This window comes from Eucyclogobius newberryi, unplaced genomic scaffold (genome assembly GCF_026437365.1).
Source record: "Eucyclogobius newberryi isolate DKJ021-1_F unplaced genomic scaffold, fEucNew1.0.hap1 SCAF_5, whole genome shotgun sequence".
NCBI lineage: Eukaryota > Metazoa > Chordata > Actinopteri > Gobiiformes > Gobiidae > Eucyclogobius > Eucyclogobius newberryi.
Genome location: NW_027316167.1, coordinates 9,371,749 through 9,393,849, shown reverse-complemented (window position 1 = coordinate 9,393,849; position 22,101 = coordinate 9,371,749). Strand labels below are relative to the sequence as shown.

The window sequence follows — 22,101 nt, the reverse complement described above, 5'->3', positions numbered from 1 at the left end:
TCCCACGCATCGCCGACATAACTAGAATCAATTAACGTGTCTGCAAAGGTAAAGGAAATGTTAAACACATTCAAAATATGCAATCGGTTTGAAATATGCTTTTTTTCCTTTTTTTTGACATTTCAATTAAGCTAAGGTCAACAAGTAAAATCTGCATATGTGCGCGTAATCAATGTTTCCGACTATTCTGAACGCATCGGTGACGGAGCGGAATAATGATGTGGTGAATATTCCATTTTGCAAAGCTTTGACAAAGATACTTTCAGTTTCAAACAAAATGGCACAAAACTTCTCTCAAGCACCCCCTGAGTCTCGAGGAGTGAGTCACGAGTACAGGGCAAAGAAAGACAGTACACCGGAGTTATTTGTACTCACACCAGTTATTTGACTGAGTACACCAGAGTTATTTGACTGAGTACACCAGAGTTATTTGACTGAGTACACCAGAGTTATTTGACTGAGTACACCAGAGTTATTTGATTGAGTACACCAGAGTTATTTGACTGAGTACACCAGAGTTATTTGACTGAGTACACCAGAGTTATTTGACTGAGTACACCGGAGTTATTTGACTGAGTACACCGGAGTTATTTGACTGAGTACACCAGTGTTATTTGACTGAGTACACCAGTGTTATTTGACTAAGTACACCAGAATTATTTGACTGAGTACACCGGAGTTATTTGACTGAGTACACCAGTGTTATTTGACTAAGTACACCATAGTTATTTGATTGAGTACACCAGAGTTATTTGACTGAGTACACCGGAGTTATTTGACTGAGTACACCGGAGTTATTTGACTGACTGCTCTTACACTTAAACAAAATTAAGCTAAAAATAACCAATGGAAGCAGTAAGTCCACAAACCACTGCAGTACTACATAAGCAGGTCATTGTACACAGTGTCAAGCTCCTCCAGTAAACCTCTTAAGAAGTGAAGTGCTTTTGCTCGGCTGGAGTTCACGACCTTCGCCACCAGGGTCATTACGGTGAGAAAAGTCCTCGGCGTGTTGATGGATGACGCAGTGATGTGAAATCTGGATCATTGCGGCGCCATCATCGTTAGTAAGAGTTTATGAATGTGGATGTTGTTCTCCTTTTTTTGAGTGGAGCGATTTGAGGAAGTCGTCCATTGTCGATGAATCTGAGACATGAAAAGATGTTCACAAAAATGTCCACGGATCGTCCAACTAAACTATGAAGCCGTTGAGCACTTGCTGGTCCACATCCGGCGACTCTATCCTGTGATGTTACCGCAGCTGCAGGTTGTGTTGTGTTTGGCGACGCAGCAAACTCACGTTGTCCATTACAAAATAAATCCTCTTCCCATTCTCGATGAAAGTGGTAAATCTCGTCCCTTTTCCTCGGTTTGTCTGCCAAAGCTGCAGAACGTATTGCTCCGCTATCTTAGCTCCTTTTCATTCATTCTTCTTCGCTGGTTCTTCTTCGCTCCACGCGGCTAATGCTAACATCTTCTTCTTAAACTACGGTACTATTCTGTCATAAATGATTGATCTCGGGCTGAACATGTACCGGGGACGCTGCAAATCCAATGTGCAATCTATACCGTAGGTCTCGTCCTTATACAGGGTTTAATTATTCTAGTTCTTGAGTAAAACGTTCATTAAATCTCCACACTGTGCATTTCTCCAGGCAAAAATCTACAAGACGCCTCAACGCCAAAAGCCATGTTTTCAGTGCGCAATTGTAAGTCTTCACTACAGCTCTCATGCCCCGACTCGATCCCCGACAAGTGAATAATAACAACAACAATTTTACTATGCCAGCATTCATAGCATAACCACGCGCTCCTCCCCGCCACGCACACACCGCAAACAAGATAACAGTAAAGCACTTTTGGGCCGGGTAAAATAGAGCACATCGCGCACATTGTAAAGCCCTCGAATTGCAACCCAGCGGAGCAAATAAGGTCAGTAGCCGTGGCGGTGCCTTCTGCCGGGCCTGTTAGTAATCGCTGGTCCCGGCGTTTCCAGGGATTGCGACGTATCATTAGAATCGGTGAGTCGCATTAGCGTGAGGAATGGCGACGCGCCGAACACTGCGGTTCCCTATGGTCTTTCATTAGTCGCTAATCCAGAGATGATCGTTATTAGTGAGACAGGAGCGGGTATTTTGTGTGTATATGCGCGTCGCCTGTGCTGGGATTTTTGGCATGCGGCCCTCGGATATTAGTCCTGTGATTTATTATCAAGCTAATACCATCCCTTCATCCCCAAAGCGCCGTTGTCCTTTTGCCAATTAATTCAGAATCTGTTATGACCACAGGGAGGAAGAAAAGAAAGTGAACTGTCGTCAACAAAAGCCCCCGACGCCAGTGCTGCATCTTGTGTAAAGCTAGTTCTTGGTAGACTCCGCACACATGTCCGTTGATGTGTTCTCTGTCTTCTTCAGTCCTTTGCTAATTTACTTGAGCTTTGCCATCGTTTTTCTTGGTGGAATCGGCAATTGTGTGAAGAGACTGCTGTGTGAAGAGACTGTGTGTGAAGAGACTGCAGTGTGACGGGACTGCTGTGTGAAGAGACTGCAGTGTGAAGAGACTGCTGTGTGAAGAGACTGCTGTGTGAAGAGACTGCAGTGTGAAGAGACTGCAGTGTGAAGAGACTGCAGTGTGAAGAGACTGTGTGTGAAGAGACTGCAGTGTGAAGAGACTGCTGTGTGAAGAGACTGTAGTGTGAAGAGACTGCTGTGTGAAGAGACTGCTGTGTGAAGCCCTGCTGTGTGAAGAGACTGCAGTGTGAAGAGACTGCAGTGTGAAGAGACTGCAGTGTGAAAAGACTGCTGAAGAGACTGCAGTGTGAAGAGACTGCTGTGTAAAGAGACTGCTGAAGAGACTGTAGTGTGAAGAGACTGCTGTGTGAAGAGACTGTTGTGTGAAGAGACTGTTGTGTGAAGAGACTGCTGTGTGAGGAGACTGCTGTGTGAGGAGACTGCTGTGTGAAGAGACTGCAGTGTGAAGGGACTGCAGTGTGAAGAGACTGCTGTGTGAAGAGACTGCTGTGTGAGGAGACTGCTATGTGAAGAGACTGCTGTGTGAAGAGACTGCAGTGTGAAGAGACTGCAGTGTGAAGAGACTGCTGTGTGAAGAGACTGCTGTGTGAAGAGACTGCAGTGTGAAGAGACTGCTGTGTGAAGAGACTGCTGTGTGAAGCTCTGCTGTGTGAAGAGACTGCAGTGTGAAGAGACTGCAGTTTGAAGAGACTGCAGTGTGAAGAGACTGCAGTGTGAAGAGACTGCTGTGTGAAGAGACTGCAGTGTGAAGAGACTGCTGTGTGAAGAGACTACTGTGTGAAGCTCTGCTGTGTGAAGAGACTGCTGTGTGAAGAGACTGCTGTGTGAAGAGACTGCTGTGTGAAGAGACTGCTATGTGAAGAGACTGCTGTGTGAGGAGACTGCTGTGTGAAGAGACTGCTGTGTGAAGCTCTGCTGTGTGAAGAGACTGCTGTGTGAAGCTCTGCTGTGTGAAGAGACTGCAGTGTGAAGAGACTGCTGTGTGAAGAGACTGCTGTGTGAAGCTCTGCTGTGTGAAGAAACTGCTGTGTGAAGAGACTGCTGTGTGAAGAGACTGCAGTGTGAAGAGACTGCAGTGTGAAGAGACTGCTGTGTGAAGAGACTGCTGTGTGAAGAGACTACAGTGTGAAGAGACTGCAGTGTGAAGAGACTGCTGTGTGAAGCTCTGTTGTGTGAAGAGACTGCTGTGTGAAGAGACTGCTGTGTGAAGAGACTGCTGTGTGAAGAGACTGCAGTGTGAAGAGACTGCAGTGTGAAGAGACTGCAGTGTGAAGAGACTGCTGTGTGAAAAGACTGCTGTGTGAAGCTCTGCTGTGTGAAGAGACTGCAGTGTGAAGAGACTGCTGTGTGAAGAGACTGCTGTGAAGCTCTGCTGTGTGAAGAGACTGCAGTGTGAAGAGACTGCTGTGTGAAGAGACTGCTGTGTGAAGAGACTGCAGTGTGAAGAGACTGCAGTGTGAAGAGACTGCTGTGTGAAGCTCTGCTGTGTGAAGAGACTGCAGTGTGAAGAGACTGCAGTGTGAAGAGACTGCAGTGTGAAGAGACTGCTGTGCGAAGAGACTGCAGTGTGAAGAGACTGCAGTGTGAAGAGACTGCTGTGTGAAGCTCTGCTGTGTGAAGAGACTGCAGTGTGAAGAGACTGCTGTGTGAAGAGACTGCAGTGTGAAGAGACTGCAGTGTGAAAAGACTGCTGTTTGAAGAGACTGCTGTGTGAAGAGGCTGCTGTGTGAAGAGACTGCAGTGTGAAGAGACTGCTGTGTGAAGAGACTGTAGTGTGAAGAGACTGCTGTGTGAAGAGACTGCTGTGTGAAGCTCTGCTGTGTGAAGAGACTGCTGTGTGAAGAGACTGTAGTGTGAAGAGACTGCTGTGTGAAGAGACTGCAGTGTGAAGAGACTGCTGTGTGAAGAGACTGCAGTGTGAAGAGACTGCTGTGTGAAGAGACTACTGTGTGAAGCTCTGCTGTGTGAAGAGACTGCAGTGTGAAGAGACTGCTGTGTGAAGCTCTGCTGTGTGAAGAGACTGCAGTGTGAAGAGACTGCTGTGTGAAGCTCTGCTGTGTGAAGAAACTGCTGTGTGAAGCTCTGCTGTGTGAAGAAACTGCTGTGTGAAGAAACTGCTGTGTGAAGAGACTGCTGTGTGAAGAGACTGTAGTGTGAAGAGACTGCTGTGTGAAGAGACTGCTGTGTGAAGCTCTGCTGTGTGAAGAAACTGCTGTGTGAAGAGACTGCTGTGTGAAGAGACTGCAGTGTGAAGAGACTGCTGTGTGAAGAGACTGTAGTGTGAAGAGACACAAATACATATAGCTCGTCCCGTCTCTCACTGGTACATGCAGCTTTAGAACAGCTTTCAAACAGAAGTAAAATAGTGACGACCAGCAAAGAAACACAATCATCCCAAAGTGGCATGAAGTAACTCCCGTTTTATTATGAGAGACTACAATACACTACATTATGATGATACTATACTAATACTCGTCGAACTACTTTATGTACAGCGTAAGAGGAAGAGTAATGTCGTGCAGCTTTAACAAAGAGATTCATTAATGAACGGATCTATCATGGATTGTGACGCACTTAAAGCCGAGGAGCCCAACTTTGTTTTTCTTGTAGATAAGATAACCTTTATATGTCCCACAATGGGGAAATTCCAGTGTTGCAACACAACGTAGGTACAGAAGAATAATGATAAAAAAAAACAGATAACTTATAAAAAAACACTCTTGTAGAATGATCTGTTGTGTATAAGCAGATCTTGGTTACAGAAAACTATTTATTAAACATTGTATCTATTGCACACTTATAAAAGAGAGTCATGTGGTCACTGTATGAGTCTTTGGGCTGAGAGCTGATTGGCTGTGCCGGGGTGGTCAAGCTAGTGGTCAAACACGACATGCTTGTGAATACCTCCTCCTTTCACGGTTTGAAAATCAGGTACCACAGCGTTGATCGGACGGTTGCCAGGCAGCCCACAAACCATCTTATCTGCAGAGGCTTTTTAAACGTGTTCCTTGTCATCGGCGCTCGTGTGTGGCGCAGGGGGCGTGTCCTACTGCAGTCGATATGATTGGTGTTTACCTCCTCTAAAGATAGTGTCTCTCTGATTGTAATTGCTGGTGTGTCTCCAGGAGCTCCCTGAGGCCCCGATTCCATTCACGTCGGCTTCAACAGCACGAGATGACGCTAGAGGAGAGACGTCGACTTTGTTTCTTTATGCTTAATGATGTTGTTTTTGTTTTTATGATTGTAATGCAAATGAGCGGAAACACACGGTACACGGTGTGACCTGAATTTACCCCATGTATGGCATAGAATGCGTTCCGAATGATAATTTAGCCCTGATTACAGCGTGGAGCAGTGCACGGAGGATGCAGAATAAGAAACAGATGGGAATTAAACAACTGAGGCCTGTTTTAATTTGCAGACATGGATTGTATATATTGTAATTGTCTTGTAATTGACTTTATCTCGGCTCAGATATTACAGCAGCTTAAAACTATATATATTTTACTCAGACATGCATTGCTTATACACCGCTTGTTGAGATTTAGACAATTTTATACTTAAAATTACTTATTTAAATTACTTTTACAGTGAATTTTGGCTGAACTGTATGTTGAGACAGTTGCTGTATTTTGTATTTTAAGGTTTTGCATTGTTTTTTGCTCGATGGTGAGTGGTTAATGAGGTAGTTTTTCATGTCAGCTGAGAATAAAGTTGGCTTCATACAAGATGTTCCGTTTGGCAGTGACAAATGCACTTTAAAGTCTGTATATTGAGTTGCATTGGTGGTTTTGTGGGCTCAGGTGGGATACACGGGAACACTGCAGAGGAGAACTTTGACCTTGTGAGTGAAGTATGAACAACCATGAAACTGAATGGAAGAGAATGTTGTAGTCATTCAATTACAGTGCTTATTCAATGATATGGCCCACAGGATATTCACAATACACATAATCGTGGCATTAAGATTGATACAATAAGGAGACGCTGGTGAATAGAGAAAACAATTAGAATTGAAATGCAACTGTATCGTACTTATATACATGTAGTAAAAAAATATTTCAAGCTGTCCAGAAAGTAGTTTGTTTTCATTTGTACATTTTAAGTTTAAAAATGGCCAAAATTGCACATGTTTGGGACCTATACATCTGACAAATGCACAGAGCCAGTTTAAATTTCAAACTGGAATTGGGTTATTTTTACATCTGAGTAAAATTACATTACACTTTATATATTGTATGCATTCAATAGCAGTTGTTTTTATTGTTAACAAAGTCCCTTGAAAAAAGTAGGCTGTCTTGTGTGTTTTAGAAATATATAAGTTTACTGCCATATTGTATCACATTCCAAGCACAGGGATAGTGTCTCCATGGAGACGAGCACAGCGTTCACTCTCCATCAGACAAGTTGGTGTCAATCAGACAGTTCTGCTGTAAATTGAACTAAAGTAGCTTGAAGTGAGCTTTTCCTTCCTCAAACCCTTTTGGATAAAAACTAACTTCAAAAGCTGTAATTATGACGAGGCTTTGAACCTGCCAAATTCACTAAGAATGTTTTTTATCAACTTTTTTACCCACGACTGAGAATTAAAATATATCCCTTGGTGGATTATACTATCCAATCCTCTATATATTGTTGGTATTGACTTGGTTTCACTGTAGAATGTTGGTTTATTTTGTTTTATTCTTATTTTTTTATTTAACAGGACTGTGCGGCATGAAATGGGGATGAGACTGGGGAAGGACATGCAGTCATTTTAATCATTTTAAAATCTTCCACAGTTTGTTCTGGTTGTGTAGTTGAGTTTTATAAAGTCCAGACCAAGTTACAATAGTTTTGGGCTTTAGACTAATGTGGACCTGGTTTGGATCTGTTTAATGTCTTTATTTGTCCACACAATTGGGAAATTTTGATGTTGTAACACAAGTAGGTACAGAAGTAAAGAACAGTTAAGGAAAAAACACTTAATAGAAAAGCTTGTATTGTAGCAGCTGCATTATTGGACGGTTTCTTTATTGGACGGACTGCTTTCATTCACAGGTTGTGTTCATGTTCATAATCTCAAATAGTCGGCAAGGGTCTTTGTAGGTCTATGGGCGAGTTACTGTTTTTGGAATAAAATAAAATAGAAAAACCTTCTCTATGTATATTTGTTGGGATTGTCTCCACAAATTTGTTGTATTAATCTCATGGTTTCATGCCCTTTCAACTGACAATAATCATATCTTTGGCGTTGAATAATGGCATCACTTTCTAAAGCTATTGTGAAAAAAGTAATTTCAACTTTTGTTCCTTTATCCTGACACCAAAGAGGTTGAACTTTGTGCCAGTGTTTGTTTCATGTGAACAGTCTACGAACCATAACCACGAAACCAAAAAAAACGTTCAATGTGACGTTGAAACAGTGAAATCGATTATAGGATCCAGACGTAACCTCCAGTGCTGTCACATATTTGAAAATGTACGTGAATAACCCTGATCTTGGACGTGTTCTCCGTAGGTCCGGAGTGGTACCTGGTGCGCGTGGAGCTGACGGTGACGGACGTGAATGACAACGTTCCCGATTGGAGGATGGTGCCGTCCCCGTACCTGGCCGTGGTCTCGTCCGACGCCGCGGCCGGGACTCTGGTCTACAAGCTGTACGCTGAGGACGGGGATGAGGGCAACAACGGGGAGGTGGAATACTTCCTCTCGGATGGTAGGAGAAGTATTTATGTTTTTATTAGTACATTATTTACATACTCAGAACAACAGAAGCAGCACTCGTAGTAGAATAAGTCATTTTTAAACAATTTTTACTTGGACGATGCGTAATTAAAGATATATTGCATGATAGTCACTCTTGTATTATTCTGTATTTCTTTATTTTTTCTCATTACCGTATTTTTTGCACTATAAGGCGCACTTAAAAGCCTTTAATTTTCTCAAAAAACAACAGTGCGCCTTATATATGGATGAATTCTGGTTGTGCTTACTGACCTCGGAGCAATTTTGTTTCGCTTAATGCGCCTTATAGTCTGGTGCGCCTTATATATGAAAAATAGACCATTCATTGAAAGTGCGCCTTATAGTGCGGAAAATACGGTAGTAGTTTATTTCATGTTTTCTTTATTGGAACATGAAATATAAATAACAAATGTAACAGGTAAAAGAAACGAAATGAAAAAGAACTTTTGTTTCAAACACCTCTAAATAGATGATCTCACATTATTATAACAAAGCTCAACACGTGTGATAAAAGAATGACACTAGTGAGACACATTTCACAAATTCTGTCAAATATTTTACTCACAGTGATAATTTAAAAAGTATGATTTTTAGCAATTTACACTTTTGCTGAAGCTTGAGAGTTTGTGATAATGTGTGACTTTTACATTTTAAAATAAAACCCGAGGCCGAAAACAACACACAGCAAAATATGGAAATGAAGTTTCACGTTGTAGACACATGTCTGTCCCACAACATGCCACTTTCAAAATGTTCCCGCAGTGTCAGTCTAAAGAGGTGTGATGCAAGACACACTCAGGTTTGTTACGTGACACTCAGAGGAGCAAAAAAAAAATTATTACATTAACAAAATACTTTACTGATAGTGCTGAAGTATTAAGCGAAAAGGTAATGACAAAACATAAATGGTTTTGGTCAACAGAAGCGACTCCTGTTCATTTCTTCTTCGTGAGTTACACAGGAAAACACAGAAAAAGATCTGTGAGGCACGTCTGATTGCTGAATGTCAAACATGTATCGAGGTCTTCATCAGGGCGGAGAGGTGTATTTAGGCCCGAGCGCCACAAGCTGGCGAGAGGCCTATTAACCTTGTAAGGCCGTGCGAAGCACGGCTGCGAAAGTGCGCACGTAGTGCGCACGAAATCGAGCGCGAAGCGCTCGCCCACTTCCAAACACTCACTAACGCATTCCTTCACTCACGCACGCCCCGTGCATACTAATTAGTAGTAGGAAAATGGAACATTACCGTTGTAAACGGGCGAAGCCCGTGCAAAAGTGCGCACTAAACGAGCACTTTACATTGAGATGAGCACTCATTTGCGCTAAGTAGCTCACGAATACGTTCCCCATCTCTTGCATGTTCCGTGCATATAAGCATGTAATGCAAAAATTGAACATTATTACTGTATAGAGGGCCAAAAACACAAAGTGGGCGGAGCCCACTCAAAATTAACGAAAGTACCCGTCAGTGACCAGGGACCCACACCATGAGGTAGGGTGAGGGCCGATCATTGCCGCTTGCGGCTATATCTCTGTTGTTATTTTTGTTGTTGAACTCAAAACCTTTGGACCGGAGTCACCGTGAACGTGCTGAAAAGAAGCTCTCAGACATCGCAGCAGATATCGAACCGTGAGATGTTTAGTCCAGTTCAAAAGTTCAAAAGGGTAGTGGAGCACAAAGTATAGATACCTGAAGTAAAAGTGTCCACTGTAAAATGAAGATATCTGAAAAACGTTTTTCATTGTTTTGGCCGGTGTGCCAAAACAATCAAAAAACTTATAGTTAAACTTATAGTCGCACCTAAATCTATGATGATGGATATAAACCGATTACTGTACTTTCCGTGTACAATAACATGGATATAAAACCGATTTCTGTACTTTCCGTGTACAATAACATGGATATAAACCGATTACTGTACTTTCCGTGTACAATAACATGGATATAAAACCGATTTCTGTACTTTCCGTGTACAATAACATGGATACAAAACCGATTATTGTACTTTCCGTGTACAATAACATGGATACAAAACCGATTTCTGTACTTTCCGTGTACAATAACATGGATACAAAACTGATTACTGTACTTTCCGTGTACAATAACATGGATACAAACTGATTACTGTACTTTCCATGTACAATAACATGGATACAATCCAATTACTGTACTTTCCGTGTACAATAACATGGATACAAAACCGATTACTGTACTTTCCGTGTACAATAACATGGATACAAAACCGATTACTGTACTTTCCGTGTACAATAACATGGATACAAAACCGATTACTGTACTTTCCGTGTACAATAACATGGATATAAACTGATTACTGTACTTTCCGTGTACAATAACATGGATATAAACTGATTACTGTACTTTCCGTGTACAATAACATGGATACAAAACCGATTACTGTACTTTCCGTGTACAATAACATGGATATAAACCGATTACTGTACTTTCCGTGTACAATAACATGAATACAAAACTGATTACTGTACTTTCCGTGTACAATAACATGGATACAAAACCGATTACTGTACTTTCCGTGTACAATAACATGGATACAAAACCGATTACTGTACTTTCCGTGTACAATAACATGGATACAAAACCGATTACTGTACTTTCCGTGTACAATAACATGGATATAAACTGATTACTGTACTTTCCGTGTACAATAACATGGATACAAACCGATTACTATACTTTCCGTGTACAATAACATGGATACAAACCGATTACTGTACTTTCCGTGTACAATAACATGGATACAAAACCGATTACTGTACTTTCCGTGTACAATAACATGAAAACAAAACTGATTACTGTACTTTCCGTGTACAATAACATGGATACAAAACCGATTACTGTACTTTCCGTGTACAATAACATAGATATAAAACCGATTACTGCACTTTCCGTGTACAATAACATGGATACAAAACCGATTACTGTACTTTCCGTGTACAATAACATGGATATAAACTGATTACTGTACTTTCCGTGTACAATAACATGGATACAAACCGATTACTGTACTTTCCGTGTACAATAACATGGATACAAACAGATTACTGTACTTTCCGTGTACAATAACAGATATAAAACCGATTACTGTACTTTCCGTGTACAATAACATAGATATAAAACCGATTACTGTACTTTCCGTGTACAATAACATAGATACAAAACCAATTACTGTACTTTCCGTGTATAATAACATGGATACAAAACTGATTACTGTACTTTCCGTGTACAATAACATAGATATAAAACCGATTACTGCACTTTCCGTGTACAATAACATGGATATAAACTGATTACTGTACTTTCCGTGTACAATAACATGGATACAAAACCGATTACTGTACTTTCCGTGTACAATAACATAGATATAAAACCGATTACTGCACTTTCCGTGTACAATAACATGGATATAAACTGATTACTGTACTTTCCGTGTACAATAACATGGATACAAACCGATTACTATACTTTCCGTGTACAATAACATGGATACAAACCGATTACTGTACTTTCCGTGTACAATAACATGGATATAAACCGATTACTGTACTTTCCGTGTACAATAACATGGATATAAACCGATTACTGTACTTTCCGTGTATAATAACATGGATATAAAACCGATTACATTTCGAGCCGTTCATTTCCGACGCGGGAGCTGAGTCTCTAAGTTAAAACTCCTTCCTGTACCAGCGTTAGCTCCAGCACACTTCTACACGGTGGAAAGAGTCAAGACGATGCAATCTGACAGGTGGTACCTATGGTCGGCAGGGTTTTTCTTTTCCTTTTTTTTGGTGTGCAGAGTTCAGTGCGGAGTTCACGGGAATGGAAGTTGACGTGTGCGCCGCGAGATCGGTAGACGCGGATACGTGTGGAGGCGAGGGATGGGAGCGGGAGGATAGAGTCGGGTACACCGGGCGCGCAGACAGCTGATGGCTACGGGCTACGAGTCACTGCACCGGAGCACACGGCTGGGAGAACAAGCTGGATTTGTGGAAACTGATGAAGCTCGCGACTAAATTCAGCCACGTAACATCTATGAAACGGCCCGGGATGACGTATCGGCCTGTGCCTTGAATTGTTGTTTCCGTTGACGTCATTTCGTAACGTCAAAGAATTCTCTTGATCGCGAGGCGCTGAGGAGTTTTCAATCCAGTTTTGCTTTGAGTGCGAGGAGACCTTGAACCGCAGTGGAGATTAACAGTCCCGCCCACCTCTCGAGTTCTGAAGAAAAGAAAACATTTATTTTCCCTGAACAGTTGAAAAATAATGTTACTAATAATGTTAAGAGGGGAAATGTGATGAAGGCTAATATCCTTTATATGCTAACTAATGACACTCCTGAATTTGTATATTTCAACACTTTATAAACTGTTTGATTTAAAAAAAAAAAAATGAATGAGGGATTAAACTAACAAAACTGCTATTAAGTAATTAAAACCTTTAGCCAAATTCTAGGCTTTAAATGTTGTTTTAAATTGTATTATTAAAGGTAGAGATGTAATGATAATGAAATGTCTCAATATGACATTGTCCTGATGTTTTTTGCAACATTTTGAAATGGCTAAAATAACTGCAGATTTTCTACGTGTTCCTTGGTATGACTAATACCAGTAATATGTCTTCAAGCATGTGCTAAATAGCAGATATTTCATCATGTCTTCTGCTCTGAAATAAAGCAAAGTTCCCACTGTTTCCTGAGTTTTTACCACATCAAAACAATGCACATAAACAACATTCGTAATGCAACATATTGTGACAGCCCATGACAGTAGTGCGGTTATTGTTACATCCCTAATTAAAGGTAAGCTTCAATCATGTACAATTATCTCAATTGTTTATGTTCATTTTTTCTTAATGTCTATGGCAATACTGAATGGGAAGTATTGGTTCTTGTCCGTAAGTGCGTCCCTTGCATGTTATTGTATCAATCTAACCAGAACAATTGTTGGTTTGGTTAAATTTAGGATAAAGAATGTAGATAAGGTTAGGAAAATGTTAAATGTTTGGAACATATTTCAGATTTGTCAACGCAATAACTTTAAAAAACACATTTGTGACCAACTAGCCAGCACTAACTTTACGCGAGGTGGCGCAAAACATGAGGACAAATAGTCATAATCATAAACCTATAGCTTAACATTTGACGAACGGTCCCATTGTGTGATACATTTTACAGCAGATATTGAGCATAATTCATGGTCAGGACTACCGTATTTTCCGCACTATAAGGCGCACTTTAAATTCTTTAATTTTCTCAAAAAAATGACAGTGCGCCTTATAATGGATGAATTCTGGTTGTGCTTGACCTCGAAGCGATTTTGTGTGGTGCACGTTTTGTTTCGCTTAATGCGCCTTATAGTCGTTACAAGCCTAGACCATTCATTGACAGTGCATCTTATAATCCAGTGAGCCTTATAGTGCAGAATATATGGTACCTAGATGACGCTATCAATCCAGGACCTCCGTACAAGTGTTGTGAGAAGAGTGTTTTAGCAAAGCAGTTAAATTATGTCTTTATTTGTTTGTAATTCATAATCCTTTAACGGTAATGGATCATATTCTCGCCCAAACGGCAGCTAGATTCCTCCACGTTGTCTCTCCACTTGAAACCCAAGCCTCTTCTTCGCCAATAAGTATTTCATGCACGCAGTTATTTTCCAGGGTAATGCAATTCACTCCTCTACAAAAATAATTGCTTTTCTTATTGTCTGCCGTGTAATGATTTTTTCTGCCCATTTTGCAGTCTGTTACAACCATTACCTATAAAGAGAGAGGGTTTAAATTTCTCCCACAGTGGGGACAAAAATGAGAATGAATTGATGATAAGAAATTACAAGAAATTACAAACATCGACACCGCTGTCTAGACTTTTTAGTGCTTTCAGTTGATGCTTCGCCCGCCGTAATCACAGCTTTTACAACACATTTTTGGACAGACGTAGAGAATGAAGCTGATGAATATAACTTGGATATTGTTATGTTTGCTGGTTATTATTCAAATGGGGCAATGCAAGATCCAGCGAGTTAATTTAGACCAGGTTTAGTTCTGTGTTCGTTCTGGTGTAGTGATGAGAGGAATTTTGGTAGGTCTTTGGTAGGACACAACAAAGGACACAGCAGTATTTTGATAGGTCTTTGGTAGGACACAACGGTATTTTGGTGGGGATTTGGTAGGACACAACTGTATTTTGGAAGGTCTTTGGTAGGACAAAACGGTATTTTGGAAGGTCTTTGGTAGGACACAACGGTATTTTGGAAGGTCTTTGGTAGGACACAACGGTATTTTGGAAGGTCTTTGGTAGGACACAACGGTATTTTGGAAGGTCTTTGGTAGGACACAACGGTATTTTGGTGGGTCTTTGGTAGGACACAACGGTATTTTGGTGGGTCTTTGGTAGGACACAATGGTATTTTTGTGGGTCTTTGGTAGGACATAACAGTATTTTGGAAGGTCTTTGGTAGGACACAAAGGTATTTTGGAAGGTCTTTGGTAAGACACAACGGTATTTTGGAAGGTCTTTGGTAGGACACAGCAAAGCAATGAAAGATTTGATTGGAAAACGACAACCTTGATCATCTCGGTTTGGAAGTTTTTTCTTGTGGAACTGGTTAACTTCTTGCATCCTAGTTCGGTCTTGGCTCAAATCCTGCACGGTTTTAAAGTGCATTCCAACGATGTTTCCACTGGTTCGCTTCTGAGCGGATTTCTACGACACAAAAGAACGGTGTCAAATTTCTCTCAGGTTGCTAACTGCGCAAGATGAGTTTTACGTGCACAGTTTGAAAGTGGCCAGAATGTCACAAATCTTTTCTCCTTGCACGCTTAACTCTACCTACTTGCTCACTCACATTCTCACTTCTCAATTATGCTGCGCGAAACGTATTTCCGCTCTCAACTCCTGCAGCACACGCACTCTAGGTGAAGATCCATGTGGCAACCGGGTCAACCAATCGCAACATTCAGAGTTTTTTTTTCTAATAAGCTGCCTTTTACCCAACCAGGCTCCTATAGAGGCAAAGAGGTGGCAAACCCCTCACCTTTAAGTCTTTAGAACTCTCAAATGTGTTTCTCCTTTTGTCATTTGAAACACTAAAGTGGTACAGTTAACAACAGTATTTTTGCCCGTGCTCAGTCCATGCGCCTATAAATAAAACAAGAACTTGGAGAGTCCACTTTCTGCTCACATTTACCAGTTGATTTCCTGACACTGCGGGCAACAGAACTATTCCTTGAAGGCATCAGAACAAGCCTTTTTCCCCCTCCTGGATCATACGATTATCTGTTTCATTTTCAACATCATCTCAACATGAAAGCAAAGATCCTCTCTATGCCTGATAAAACACAAACAACCCGCAGAGCTAGTGCATGCACGGGGGATGCTATCATAGCTTTAGCACGGCTCATTATATCTTCAGAGAATTCACAGATGTCCTTGTTTTTGCTCATGTTTGGATGACTTTCTCAGCAGGTTTTTCCTTTAGAGTCACTGCCCTGCTGAGTATTTCCTCTTTTAAGTTATTGTCTACCCGTGTTGTGTACATTTGTAAATAAAAGTGGATTTTGAAAGTGGGGCGTGTCATTCTGGCTATGAGGAGGTGGAGAGATTGTATTTTATGATGATTCTCAAAATAAGAAAAGCTCAATGGAAACAAAAATATTGACTTTAATGTGGTCCCTGTGGTTCCTGTGCAGGTCTTACCGGCAGGCTGAGTCATATGGAGGAAATTAAGAATCCCTGGGTAAAATCTGTGCTTACGACCTGTAAAGAGCTAAGCAAAAAAACTCTGATGCTGGTGGTCTTATGAATGTTTTTTCATGCCAAAGTGCTTATTATTCACAAGGAATTGCTAACTGCTGGAGAAATTGTGGCAGCCAGGAGGCTCACCATGACCATGTGTTTTGGGACTTGTTCTTTTTCACTCAGAAGTATTGGACTGAGATCAATAAAGCACTCCAGGCTGTTTTTGTCATCATCATCCCACTTGACATCAGAACTATGTTTTTGCCCCTCAAAACTCCCTCCATGGATCAGCGGATATAACTTTGGACCTTTTTGGCAGACTTTGGACAAGACGGGACTCATTCGCTGGACAATATATGCCATATTTTAGTTTTATTTATTGGGTGTTGAGTTTTGTTTCTTGCTCTCTGAGTTGTGTCTTTGTTTACGTGACTTGTTTTTTTGAAAGGACATGTGTACTTTATTTTGACACTATGCGCCCTTTTCCTTAGTTTCCCTTGCTAAAACCCTAGAGATGCTCCATTATCACTGAATAATTAGCACTCCAACCTAATTTTAGAGGCACGTATGACATTGCTGGTGTAAATTGTCCGACTGGTTATTGTTAAAAGCAATTCTGGCTTCCTTCTTTACTTCGTTGTAAATTGGGGGTAAGCCTACTGGCAGAGTTATGATTCATTCCTAGTTACGATTTAGGATTGGTATAGTAGGTTCATTGCTTATTAAATATATTGTACGAAGTAAAATATCAATTTTTTCAAAGTAAACATCTTTGTGGAAAACGCTTCGCATTGCCACTGATCAATCGCTTATTCTCTACACTCATATTTAATGATTTAGTCACTTTTTGGGTACCCCCATAGGGTATTGCTTAAACCTGTCTAGAGTTGCACAGGTGGCCAGTCCATTGGTTCTGCAGCCCTGAAAGTAAAGGTCTGATTTTGTGGTCATTTTTGCTTATTTGCAGATCATGAACTTGTTTTGGTTGTCACGTGAATGTGATTATACCTCATTAATGTGCCAAACACTTTTAAACTTGTTCCGTCTCTTACAAAGCCTTTGGCATGTCACTAGTACACATCACTAGTATTCACATTTACTCATTTTTCGGCCACTTGCACAGCTTTGGATCAGCTTTTTTCTGACAGAAAATGCAAAGAGGGTGGACCACCCTTCACAGCCAATCAGCTCTTTTGTCAATGTGTCTTACAGAGAAGCACATGCCTCTTTCTTACAAGTTTGCAAAACATAACATGTTTTCTAGTTGAATCTTAGTTTCATTTCTAGGATTTTTGTCTTTTAATGGACAGTTCATGGGGGGTGAACCATTTATGGAAAACAGTTGATTACTTCAGTTTCAGCTTTAAAAATTGTATAAAAATGTAAATTATAAAACACAAAAAAACAAGACAATTAAACGCAATAAGTATTTGTCTTACAAGCGAGGAATTTTATGGATTGTCTCTAATTAGTGGATAACATTTGCACTCAAAAGTAAAGTGTCCTCTCAGGTTGTAAAGCACGTCAGAGCGTGTAAGAGAGCAAGACATGACACTTCAAGGTGAGAGGGTGCACATGGGTGGGAGATGAACAACATGGCCACCAGTTCTTCTCAGACAGACCCTTTCAGCCATGCCAAGTGATATGTGGATATTTTCAGAACAATCCAAATAGCTGCGACACACCGCCATTTCTCATTTCATTGGTCAATCACTGCTTGCCTTGATTGCCCTTACCACACGCCACTGCAAGTCTACTAAATTGCCCGTTTCTCTCTTTTCGTGCAGGTGGAGACGGCCGGTTCGAAGTGGATAGGAAGAGCGGCCACGTGCGGACCACTGGACTCCCCCTGCAGAGAGACAGGGAGTACCTCCTGACCGTGGTGGCCGCGGACCACCTGGGCAGCCGCAGCGCTCCAGCCGTGGTGTCTGTGGTGGCAGGAGAAAGACCACCTCAATTCACCAACACGTCCTTCACCATCGCCATCCCGGAGAACACACCGGATGGACAAACGTAAGTGGGATAAAGGAGAATGACACAGCAGGAAAGGCCTGGTTCAAATTACAGTGTATATTATATTATTAAGAACGAGGTCAATACCGTTCATGTTTTAAAAAGAAGCACATTTATATTCATATACAGTTTATACAAGTTTAGATACTCTGGCATACTAAAGAAAACTAAAAATAAAGCAGTCTTAAAGGACATATATCTGTTGTATTTTTTATTTTTTTTTACTATAGCATAAGTGGAATATACATTTAGTTCATTGTAAACAGCAATATTCATCTAAAATGGCCTAATGATAAACACAGATTCATTGACTTCCTGTTCAAAACTTCAGAACTGATAAGCCCCGCCTCGTCATAGTGTCATTTTTATGAGAAGAAACTTAGTACAGGGATGTGGGAGGACATAGGGGGTAGGTGAAAACTGGTCACTTGAGCCTCAGTTGCAGGACAATACAAAATTACTCATGCATGAATCAATCAATCTATCAATCAAAATACAACTCTGAGTAAACTAATGATGAGGAATCACTGTAGTAACAACATCAAACTCTCATCAATGTTGATTCTGCATTTTCCCCCTTTAACATTCTCTAATTTGAGTTATTAGCATAGAGTAACGTTCTCTCAAGGTTTAAAAATGCCAAGTTGACCTAGAAAATTAATGTAACAAATAAATGCAATAAATATGTAATGAAAAATAGAATATCAATGTTTGAAACGTTCACTTTTGCCACTAACATTTGCCGCTTTCGTAAAGAGTACCGGTAGTTATTTTGTACATTAGATTCTCTTTTATAGTGGAGGCCATGGTCACGCTGTTTTGATCATATTATAGTTCGCTTTCCTTGAGTTTAAGTGCATAATATAAGATCAATGTCAATATCTATGTTTAAATAAATGACTGAATGAATGTAGCCTTTATTAGTACTATACACACACACACACGTACACACTCACACACACACATACACACGTACACACAAACACATACACACGTACACACTTACACACACACGAACACATACACACGTACACACGTACACACTCACACACACAAAAACACATTCACACGTACACACTCACACACACAAAAACACATACACACGTACACACAAACACATACACACGTACACACCCACACACACACAAACACATACACACGTACACACAAACACATACACACCCACACAAACACATACACACGTACACACCCACACACACACAAACACATACACACGTACACACAAACACATACACACGTACACACCCACACACACACAAACACATACACACGTACACACAAACACATACACACGTACACACAAACACATACACACGTACACACCCACACACACACAAACACATACACACGTACACACAAACACATACACACGTACACACCCACACACACACAAACACATACACACGTACACACAAACACATACACACGTACACACACACACACACACAAACACATACACACAAACACATACACACGTACACACTCACACACACAAAAACACACATACACAAACACACGTACACACATACACACGTACCCACTCACACACACACACGTACACACACGCACAAACACAAACACACACACACACATACACACGTACCCACTCACACACACACACGTACACACACGCACAAACACAAACACACACACACATACACACACGAGCAGGTTTCAGAGTAACAAATAATGAACTTCGTCTTCTACACATGTAAATAACGCCTCCACACATTAGGCGGAGGTAAACATCGGATTTGCAAATGTAAATAATGTCATTGTTAAACACAGTATACAACATTATGGGAGCAATCAGGAACAATCAGCTAATTAACTTCCCCATGACGAGCTGTAACTTCATCGTTTACTCACCGTTCAGATGCTCAGATGAAGCCGGGTCCCACCTCTATGAGACGGGCAAACATGGCCCTTTCACAGTCCGTGTCTACTCCCTCACCTTATCCCCTACTCCCTCGCCCTATCCCCTACTCCCTCGCCGTATCCCGTACTCCCTCACCCTATCACCTACTCCCTCGCCCTATCCCCTACTCCCTCACCCTATCCCTTACTCCCTCACCCTATCCCCTACTCCCTCGCCCTATCCCTTACTCCCTCACCCTATCCCCTTCTCACTCGCCCTATCCCTTACTCCCTCACCCGATCCCCTACTCCCTCGCCCTATCCCTTACTCCCTCATCCTATCCCCTACTCCCTCACCCTATCCCTTACTCCCTCACCCTATCCCCTTCTCACTCGCCCTATCCCTTACTCCCTCACCCTATCCCCTACTCCCTCACCCTATCCCCTACTCCCTCACCCTATTCCCTTCTCACTCGCCCTATCCCTTACTCCCTCACCCTATCCCCTACTCCCTCACCCTATCCCTTACTCCCTCACCCTATCCCCTTCTCACTCGCCCTATCCCTTACTCCCTCACCCTATCCCCTACTCCCTCACCCTATCCCCTACTCCCTCACCCTATTCCCTTCTCACTCGCCCTATCCCTTACTCCCTCACCCTATCCCCTTACTCCCTCACCCTATCCCCTGCTCACCTCACCCTATCCCTTACTCACCTATCCCCTTCTCACTCGCCCTATCCCCTACTGCCTCACCCTATCCCCTGCTCACCTCACCCTATCCCCTTCTCACTCGCCCTATCCCCTACTCCCTCACCCTATCCCTTACTCCCTCACCCTATCCCTTACTCCCTCACCCTATCCGCTACTCCCTCACCTTATCCCCTTCTCACTCGCCCTATCCCCTTCTCACTCGCCCTATCCCTTACTCCCTCACCATATCCCCTACTCCCTCACCCTATCCCCTACTCACCTATCCCGTTCTCACTCGCCCTATCCCCTACTCCCTCGCCCTATCCCCTACTCACCTCACCCTATTCCCTTCTCACTTGCCCTATCCCCTACTCCCTCGCCCTATCCCCTACTCCCTCACCCCATCCCCTTCTCACTTGCCCTATCCCCTACTCCCTCGCCCAATCCCCTTCTCACTTGCCCTATCCCCTACTCCCTCGCCCCATCCCCTACTCCCTCACCCTATCCCTTACTCCCTCACCCTATCCCCTACTCCCTCACCCTATCCCCTACTCCCTCACCCTATTCCCTTCTCACTCGCCCTATCCCTTACTCCCTCACCCTATCCCCTTACTCCCTCACCCTATCCCCTGCTCACCTCACCCTATCCCCTACTCACCTATCCCCTTCTCACTCGCCCTATCCCCTACTGCCTCACCCTATCCCCTGCTCACCTCACCCTATCCCCTTCTCACTCGCCCTATCCCCTACTCCCTCACCCTATCCCTTACTCCCTCACCCTATCCCTTACTCCCTCACCCTATCCGCTACTCCCTCACCTTATCCCCTTCTCACTCGCCCTATCCCCTTCTCACTCGCCCTATCCCTTACTCCCTCACCATATCCCCTACTCCCTCACCCTATCCCCTACTCACCTATCCCGTTCTCACTCGCCCTATCCCCTACTCCCTCGCCCTATCCCCTACTCACCTCACCCTATTCCCTTCTCACTTGCCCTATCCCCTACTCCCTCGCCCAATCCCCTTCTCACTTGCCCTATCCCCTACTCCCTCGCCCCATCCCCTACTCCCTCACCCTATCCCCTACTCCCTCGCTCTATCCCCTCCTCCCTCACCCTATCCCCTCCTCCCTTCATTCCACCATATTAAGTCTCACCTGAAACCAATCGCCTGAGTGTGTGAGTGGTCTATCAAACCCTCCAGAGTGGTAGGGCCCTCTGTGCAGCTGAGAGGGCTCTCACGTCAAATCAAGCGGCTGGTTCAAAGGGTGAGGAAGTGGTCACAGATTGGAAGAGGGCAAATGGATATGTCCCGCTGACTTTGCACGTAAACTCCATTCGGTCTGTGTCAGGTTTAAGCGGGAGTTGTTGCACATCCAGCCTGTAACTGCAGAACCATCCAACTCACCCACGGTCTTCTTTTATTCCTCTTAATCCAGCCGGAGTTGTAAATTTCTCTGTCATTTTGCCAAAAGTTTAAACAGA

General features: G+C 42.5%; 1 protein-coding gene across 1 annotated transcript in view; it reads left to right on the top strand.

The window, feature by feature from the left end:
- LOC140381576 (neural-cadherin) overlaps positions 1–22,101 on the top strand; it is a 466,796-nt gene that overhangs the window by 111,077 nt on the left and 333,618 nt on the right. The window contains exons 2-3 of the mRNA XM_072465639.1: positions 8,032–8,229; positions 17,824–18,049. Of these exons, the coding sequence (XP_072321740.1) occupies positions 8,032–8,229; positions 17,824–18,049 (424 nt within the window). The remainder of the gene's footprint in view (positions 1–8,031; positions 8,230–17,823; positions 18,050–22,101) is intronic.